Source organism: Aplysia californica, unplaced genomic scaffold, assembly GCF_000002075.1.
Source record: "Aplysia californica isolate F4 #8 unplaced genomic scaffold, AplCal3.0 scaffold00041, whole genome shotgun sequence".
Lineage (NCBI taxonomy): Eukaryota > Metazoa > Mollusca > Gastropoda > Aplysiida > Aplysiidae > Aplysia > Aplysia californica.
The window spans coordinates 693290-702453 of record NW_004797311.1 but is presented as its reverse complement, the minus strand read 5'-3'; the positions used below and the strand labels follow the sequence as shown (position 1 = coordinate 702453).

The 9164-nt window shown below is 39.8% G+C and overlaps 1 protein-coding gene across 1 annotated transcript in view; it reads right to left on the bottom strand.

The window, feature by feature from the left end:
• Positions 1-9001, bottom strand: part of LOC101856784 (ATP-dependent RNA helicase SUPV3L1, mitochondrial) — a 21233-nt gene extending 12232 nt beyond the window's left edge. Inside the window, exons 1-5 of the mRNA XM_005092123.3 lie at positions 8851-9001; positions 4001-4298; positions 2581-2658; positions 2261-2368; positions 1442-1556 (exon numbers count right to left, since the gene is read on the bottom strand). Of these exons, the coding sequence (XP_005092180.1) occupies positions 1442-1556; positions 2261-2368; positions 2581-2658; positions 4001-4253 (554 nt within the window). The 5' untranslated portion in view covers positions 4254-4298; positions 8851-9001. The remainder of the gene's footprint in view (positions 1-1441; positions 1557-2260; positions 2369-2580; positions 2659-4000; positions 4299-8850) is intronic.
• Positions 9002-9164: the final 163 nt, after the last annotated feature.

Here is a 9164-nt window from a genome sequence, read left to right as displayed (position 1 = left end):
GATATTCTGAACATAATATGCTTGACTTAGTTGTGAGAAACTGGTAGAAAATATATATACATTGCACTGGTTTCAGTGACAATAAATCATCCTGACCTGAGCCACAGGTAGAGATCCAGTACATCAAAGACACTCTCTAGATGAACCAACTCCACCAAGTTCTCTGGGGGCTTCAAAGGCCAGCCAATCTGTCTGCACAACCAGTCCAGGGTGAGAGGCTCATTGCGGCTGAATCTCCGGGCAAACTGAAACATTGATATTTCCAAAGAATAATTCGAATTCTTTCAACAATAAACAACACTGCAAAAGCCACAGAAACGACAAGTGTGTGCCCTTTTGAGAAGCTGAACCCACTTTTTAACAAAAGTCAGGGCTTTGGAAAATACCAAATACACACCTAAGAGTACATCAAAGAGTAGTATCCCAAATTTTGTGTTCAGAAGTTACTACAATAATTCTGGCCCTCCAGGAAATCGCGGTCTTGCGGCAGCGTTTTCGTCGAGTTCCGCAATAAACCCGCAATTTTTTGCTATTTTCGCAATTTCTTGCAATTTTAGGCAAAAATACATCAACGCTTTTATTTTAACAGAATTTTTAATACGAAATGGTGAGAGCACAGAGCCGATAGGCCTACGTAAATCATGGTATCGGCCCAGCTCAAGCCTACTGAGCGTACTCTGAAAGCTATAACCGGAAATTCGTGTGATAAGAAAGTAGGTGTGTGTGTGTGTGAGAGAGAGAGAGAGAGAGAGAGCCTGTGCGTGTGCATGTGTGCGGCATGCCTGTATGTGTGTGTGTATAATATAATTTTTTTTATACTTCCCAGTCACTGAATATGTTCCTGTATACATGATATTTATACATTAACACACACATTTGTGTCATTTTATGTCAGCATTATGTACATGAATACCCTTGTACGTGAATGTTACCAGCATTTTAATGCCATTGTGGGCTACTATTATGTCTTGTCAAGAGCATTGAGCATTGTAAATTATTGAAATGCACTGATATAAATGCCATCTATTTAATTATTATTGTTAAACTATATGAACAGGTAGATAGCATTTCAAAAAATAAACATGGAGTGAATATTCCAGTTTCAAATAACTCTCATGGTAAATCAGCACAATCTACTTAATGAATATAAAATATTTCTCTTCTAGTAGAAGATTTTGGGCACGCACTTATGGTCAACGTACACCAGTAATCTTGTCTTACCTGTAGTTGGTGTTATCACTCCAATATTTTACATCTGTTGTATGAAGAAAAGTTGTGAAAGAACAGGGTTTACAATACCTATAGCAAATGGCCATGTGAATGACAAGAGAATAATAAAGTATCTTCATCATATTGTAACATCATTTTCTTTCAGGCATTTCTCTACTGCAATTCTTTTCTTTCTCATAGGCCAAAACTAAAACCAAAACACCAGTCTTACCAATTAGCCGGTAGTCTCAGGTCACTGATCTTTTTCAGGTCTTCCATGCATTCTAAATGAGGAAAAATCTCAAAGCAGTGTCTCAAGAAATATGGGAAAATATCATCCACATTGCCTGTAGAGGAAGGGGGAAAAAAACAACAACTATTACTTCTTACATCAACAAAAAATGTACATGAATGTACATAATAAAACAATTTATATGTGTCACACATGTCACAGACAGCTCATGCATTACATGTATTAAGAGGGCCACTATTTAAAAAGGACTATTGACTTTCCACAGAACAAAATCCCACACAAGTTATCGTAACATTTGTCTCGAGTTGTTATTGATCCAGCTGTTGGCATTGATCAATACCTATTAAGAGACAATTAGCAATCAGGAGCACCACCTGGCAGAAATAATTGTATACAAGAAGACATTTTACCACCACCCCTAAAAAGCAGAAAAAAAATTGTTAATAAAAAAATTAAAGTCTGTAACAGTAAAGATTTCCAAAAGTCCTGGTCAAAAAGTTTTAATTACAAAGAACCCAGTAATTGAATACATCAACCCCAAAATGCGTGTGTCGCCTTTAAAGACATTACCATTCTTTTTTCAAAGAGGCCTAATTACAAATTTAAAAAATGGTGCATATTGCATCTACCCTAGCTCAAACTTGGGCATTGGGAGCAGTGACTAAGTGGGATGTACAAAAAAGGTCATTCAATGTTACTGCTAGCTTTGCATAAATGTGCAATGTTGTGAGCTGTAAAACCAGATCTCAACAAGGACAAACAAGATATCATTTCTTTTCTTCACTGACATGAACTCACCAGAGCCTTGCAAGACATCACTGATCACAATGTGAAGATCCACAGGGAGCTGCTCTGACTCAACGCAATACTTTCGAAAGCTGATGTAGGCTTTGTGAAAAAGACGATCTATTAGAGAGAAAATATAAAAAAATTAAAGAATACGTGCAAAATATTACAATAAAAATACAAATACAGACGAAAATCTAAAATTACATCATAAATAACATAAACTGGTTTTCAAAAACTGAATTCACTTTTGACAAAGAAAAAACACATACATAAATCTACACTATTTGTTTTTCTAGGGATTCATACACAAAAGATATTACAACACTCACTGTCCAATCCATTTTCAAAGGCCAGTTTCTTCACTTTGTCCCTGCTGTGGAATTTCGTGAGTACTTTCAGGAGTTTTTCTGAAATCATACAACATCATTTATGGATAGCAAGCTAATGAAAAGGCAAGTCTACAAAATATAAAACATATTCACTATATTACAGATTGAGCATGCCATCCACAAAACAGACACATTATGCTCTACCAGATGTTTTTGAAAACATAATTCTATGTGCTGAAAGTAAGTAAATTATCAGAAACAAGCTTTACAAAGGGTAGGATTGATGTTTGAAATTATTATACCTGTTTTGACAACACTATCATGTCACTGACATGGTAAGTTACTTTTCCATCATTCAGCCTCATAAATTTAATACTTTGAAAGTTAGGCAAACATATTATTCCTCCAAATTCAGACTCCTTGCAGGTTAATTTAGAGACAGAATACAACTGTACCTATAGCTTCCAGTATTGCTGTGTATATAAAAGCACTATCTATAGCTTTAAATATCACTGTACCAGACATATCAGTTTGGTGAATAATGAATCCCTTAACTCTTTGAACTCCATCGGATGCTGGGAGCATCCAGCGGTAATAACCCTGTTCCCCATCAGATGCTGGGAGCGTCCAGTACTAGTGACAACTGTTTTGTTTTATTTAGTGCTGCTAGCTTTTGCTTGTTTTTCAGAACTATTCCCCAACCAAGTTTTTTAGCAATGACTAAGCCTTTGTTTTTGTTATTTAAAAGTTGGAGGCAAGCTTTTGGGGTTATGATGTTAGGTAACTGTAAGAAAAAACTCCGGGAAACCGTGGAAAAAACTCAGGCCATAAAGAGTTAAAAACATTGGCCTGTCATCAGACAGTTTGACTGTACAATTACTAACAGAATTTCCCTTTTCCCCCAAATAAAAGAAAGAGGGGGGGGGGAGAGAAGGAGATTGTTTTTTAGTTTCAGTAGAGGTTTTACGGCGCTCGCAACTGCATAAGGTCATATATGAGGGCCAGAAGATTAGAGGTGTTACAAGAGAGTAACAAACATAAAAAAGAAGAAGGGGAGATAAGGACAATAGATGTTTGATAGGAAAGAAGAAGCAAACCACACCAGAGCACCCGCCAACCACCCACAAGGAGATTGTTACATTAACTCTGATGTATTAAGGTCATTTAAAGTAATGAATTGACTTTGCAAATACAACAACAAACAAGCCTGAGATATATTAAATACATTTTAAATGTAATTCAGTGAATCACGAAGAGAAAATTGTATTCAAATAGCATGTCATAACAGAGCTTATTTCCATGCCATGTATTAGATTTATAGAAAATTGGTCCGGGTCTTTGAAAGTCTTACCAAGAAAAAAATTATGACAAATCCCATCTTTTCAAAGAACTTGGCATGACTGCAAAATCTAAAGCCTACCTTTCTTGAGAGTACCAGTTAACTCCTCTCCAATATTGATGTCATCTGCATTTCGTGAGACAGGTTTGACGGAAAGAGGCTGGATGATTGAAGAAAGGGAATCTTTTGAATGTCTTGATTTATGACGTTGGCACTGGTGGACTACTACTTCTTTTTTCAGCAAAAGATGACTTGGTTTGCTGCAAAGATGTCTAGCGACTGCCAGGAGTTCCTTTTGATGAACAAATGATCTGCTTGCAAGACGAGTTCCCATCTTTGAAACTGTGATTTGTTTCAGTTCATCTCACAGGATGTATAGCTGAAAAAAGAAATAGTAAAAACCATATAAAAAAAGTGTTATCAAGAAAAAGAACATGTAGAATCTAATAGTCTTCTCAAATGTGTTTAAACAGTAGTTCATTTTCTACCCCAATATGTAATCTGAATAAAAACTGCCAATACTTGCCTTTACATGCACAAATGAATGTCTGGCATGAAAAAGGCTTTCACCTACATTGAGAGACAAGGCATATAGATCTAGTGCTAAATGAGTCAACCACCACTCATGGAAAAGTATGTTTTACTACTAAAGACATAATGCACATGGCAAGGAAATAAGTTGGTCAAGCTGCATGAGCAGATTTACTGATGTGCGAATCTTATAAGGGGGCGTTCAAATGCCTAGAAAGGGGGTGGTGGGTCTTGGCTCCTGTAAGAAAAGTGTAAGAAGGAGGGGGGGGGGGGGGAGTCTAGAATCAATGTAAAGTTACACTTTTGTGAAGTGAAAAAATAACAAGGCAGCAAAAATAACTGGCAGCTAAATGTAGATGGGACGTTTTGAGCAGTCAAGGAAGCGACCATCTTCCATGCCGAGTCCATATCAGAAAGACTCTTGAGAAATGTGGCCCGAAGAGGAAGAGACCATTTAGATACACGCTTTTGGAGACTGACCCTATGCTACGCAAGAACACAAAAGAGAAAAGCCAATGCATAAGAAAGGACATGACCAAACCCCCATGGCGGAATGAGGAAATACAGGAGCGCTGAGTTATTAAAAGGAAAGCACTGAGCGGCTCAAAGGAATCGAATGAATCCAGAACTCCAGGAAGCTGCAAAAAAGGCATCAAAGACTTTTAAAGAAACAGCAGAGCAGGAGAAAAACAAGAAATGGGAAGACTTCTGCCAGAATATTACAGGTGACAGATCCCTACAAAAGTTTTGGAGGTTTCACAAGGCAATGAACAAAAGTCAGTCAAGAACATGCCTTCCTGATTTTCAGACAGAGGACAGTACATGGGTTAGATCGGAAGAGGAGAAAGGGCAGGCTCTTTTGAACAAATACCTGCGGCAAACAAATCAGAACAATGAGAACGAAAGAACGAGCATTCTAAGGGACATTGAAGGAAGATAAGATAAGATAGTACTTTATTATCCCAGCCAATCCTGTGGAACCAACCCGTCATGCAAACTAATATCCAGGATGTTTGCGAGACTCTCCAACTTGCGGTCATCCAGATCCTTGATGTGGGAATAGCGCACCCCATCTGGGCCTGGTGCTGTGTCAGGTGCCGTCTTAAGTATTTCGAACAGCCTCCAATGTGACTTTTAACTCTTCCTCTCCTTCCCAGTATCTTCCTGCGAGCAGAACAATGGAAAACTTAATCCAGCGAAGGCAGGGGTCCTGTGGACCAGTCTCAACAACAGGGCAGTCAAGGCTATCATGCCTTCTGTCAATATACAAGGTACGCAGTTGGAAAGGCAAGAGAAATTGAAGTACCTGGGCATTATCTTTGACCGCACCCTCTCGGCAAAAGACCATGTGACGAACATTATCACCAGAGCAAGGAAAGGACTTGTTGCACTGAGAGTGATGGCTGCATCTATGCCCCAGCCCGCCCTTATGATCATGCTTCAAGCGGTTGTACTGTCTGCAGTGGACTATGGCCTTGGTATGCTCACTCTATCCAAAACCCAGCTACATCGCCTTGAAGTCATTCAAAATGAAGGAATGAGAACTGTTTTGGGATGCACCAGTGACACAGCAGCATCAGCGATGAGGTATCTGCTGGACCTGCCAACGTTAACCCACCGACATAAGCTAGCACAAGTCAAGGCCTATCTTCGAGTAACAGCAGACGAATGTCACCCTCTACATCCGAAAATAGGAAACCAAGTACGCCAAAGATTGAAAAGAGGATCTTCATGGATGGCGCAGGCGGAGCGAACTCTCGATATGTGCTGTGAAATCGAGGACATACGAAGAGGATGTGACTGGATGAGGCTGGAGAAAGACATGAGCAACTTCATGAAGGTGATAGCTACTCGAGAGTGTCACAAGTGGCCAGCAAATGCAACTAATGCGGAAATTGTGGTCATCCTTGAGGAAAATTCAGTGATGAGTGATGTTATCGTCTTCACCGACGGATCAGTGAGGCGTGGCCAGAAATCTGGGTGGGCATTCAGTGCTCGAGTTGACGGGAAGATAATTAAGAACAGTCTGGAGCCTACGAGTGCCCTACATCGATCATGGCAATGGAGGTCAAAGCTATAACAGAGACGCTGGAATGGATCAGTATGGAAGTGTATAAACATGCCCTGTTTGTCACAGATTCGATGAGCACCCTAGAAAAAATCAGGAGTGGGTGGCTCTACAGTGACTGCAGAGCTTCCATTGCAAATAGCCACCTCCTAAGGATTACATGGGTGTTCTGCCCTGGTCACGCCGGGGTGCACGGAAATAAGCGTGCTGATTAACTTGCCGGCAAAGCAGCACCCAATGGCCGAATCATGCTCAACCCACCAATGGTGATCGCCAGATGCAAGGAGAGCCTTCATGACCAAGAGGAGAAAGACTCCCACTTACTCAGCACAATAAAAGAAAAGTGTGTGCGGGGAACAGCAAAAAAAAGTTTGCTCCGAGGAGTGGTCAGGCGTGTCTCAAACCAGCTCCTCATGGAGACAATTAGCAGGAAGACCCTGAGGTGGACGCTGGAAAGGAGAGATGAGCAGATATGGACATGTGCCGCCTGCTATGATTCTAGCTCTGGATCCAAGTAAATCCAATAAAATAACAAGGAAAAATATTTATGACAACATACAATGGAATCCTGATAAAGCCAACTTGCTTTTATTAGGGAAGTGGCTATCCTCACCCGGAGTGAGAATAAAAATACGATTGACCTCTCACCCCAGGTGAAACTTGCCAGCGTTGGCTATTCTCACCTGGTGTGAAACAAGACGTTTTTCCTAATTTCGGACTACTCTGTGTCTATCGGTGAGGATGATCAAAGGAAGAGGCTAGCCGTACTTAATGACGGCTAGACTCGCAGTCTAGCCGTACTTATTCTTAATATGATGGCTAGACTGACCATTTACAAAAAATAGGCCTACTGAATGGTAAATATACATTTTTAGTGTGCAGTACCTAAAGCATTTGTATTTGAGACGAAACCAGGTGCCTTAATGACAGTGTATGTATTTTAAAACCTCCTGTTTTCTAATGTTAATAGGACCTAAGATAAGTACGGCTAGACTGGCAGTCTAGCCGTACTTAAGTACGGCTAGACTTCTTGTCTAGCCGTACTTAAGTACGGGTAGACAGCCAGGCTAACCGTACTTAAGGACGGCTAGACTGTCAGGCTAGCCGTACTTAATATTGATGGCTGTATTGTAAATGAAATTTTTAGTTTGCAATGCCAAAAGTATTTGTATTTCAGACAAAACCAAAAGGTGCCTTACTGACTTGCATGTATTTGAACCTGAATAATTACTAGATCTAGGTCTAATGAGACCTGTGTACTTAACAGGCTTGAGTCGATTGGGCCAAACCTAGATCTAAGTACGGCTAGACTCTCAGTCTAGCCGTACTTAAGTACGGCTAGCCACTTCGATGATCAAATTGAGTCTTGACGAAAGTAAAGCTAAGAAAAAATGACATTATAGATCTAGCACAAAAGTAAGCTAATTTGCTGGTCTACAAAGATGCTATGGCTATTTTTCACTTTTCGAATCGAGCCGAACTACGCGGGTCGCTATTTTGTTTTGCCCGGAAGTTCTCGCGCTACTCCTCTCTCTCTCCACTGCCCAACGAAATTGCACGCTTTTAGGCTAGGAACAGCAAGAGTATGGTACCAGTTGTTTCTCACCGTCTTTGTTTAAGTATTGTGTTTCTGATTCTAGATCTACAGCCTACTTTTAAAAAGTCAATATCTGGAAGGAGTTCCGTAACGAGCGACCACCCCATCAATTCAAACACAATAAAGAAGAGACCTAACCCAAACCCTAGATCTCTAGAATCTAGATCTTAATATCTAGAGATCTAGTCCCTACCCTACTAGAATCTAGGGTGATCTTGTAGTTCCGTTCGTTTAAGTCCACGACCAATTTGTTTACATCCAGAGAAGAAATCCACAGAAGTCTTGATGACCAAAAATACTCTTTGAAATAGGCTGCACAAAGAGCAGGGATGCAACCTAACTTTAAAACATCACAATTGGAAAACATTCAGGGGGGCATGCCCCCCTGAACCCCCCAACCTCCATATTTTTATTAGGTCAGGGGGGCAAGCCCCCCTGAAACCCCCCATCTCTTGACTTTAACGAACGAAACTACAAAATCGCTATCTAGATCTAGATATATATAGGATTATAGTTATAGATCTAGATCTAGTATTTATAGGCCTACCCTTTGCCCTCAATTCTGCTCGTTACGGAACTCATTTACATACAGCAATAAGAAGCCTCGAAGGAGACCTGTCTTATTCCATTCTCTATAGTATAGATTCTAATTGTATAAATAAGGCCTTGGATTTATAATAGCAATGCCTCGAAGACGTCGGTGTATTATTGTGTATTCTACGGGTCGAAGCTCACCATTGCTCGACAAGGGCGCAGACATCTTGAAATTTATTGTAAGAGAAAGTTGGTGTGGATCAAAGTTTGAAAATTTCAATTAGCCCTATTTTTAAATTTTCATTATATTAGGCTATTACTATTTCAACGGTAGTTCATTCAATACTGATAGATCAGTGTTTTTTCTTTAAAATTTCTTTAGATATTCAAAGTATTCATGATTACTTTAAACCGTAGAACGGTTAAGATAAAATTGCTTGACAAAAGCAGCCAAGATCTAGAATAGTTTTCTATAGCTTAGTTTTCTCTCTGTATCTGATGAAAGTGCCCTTGTG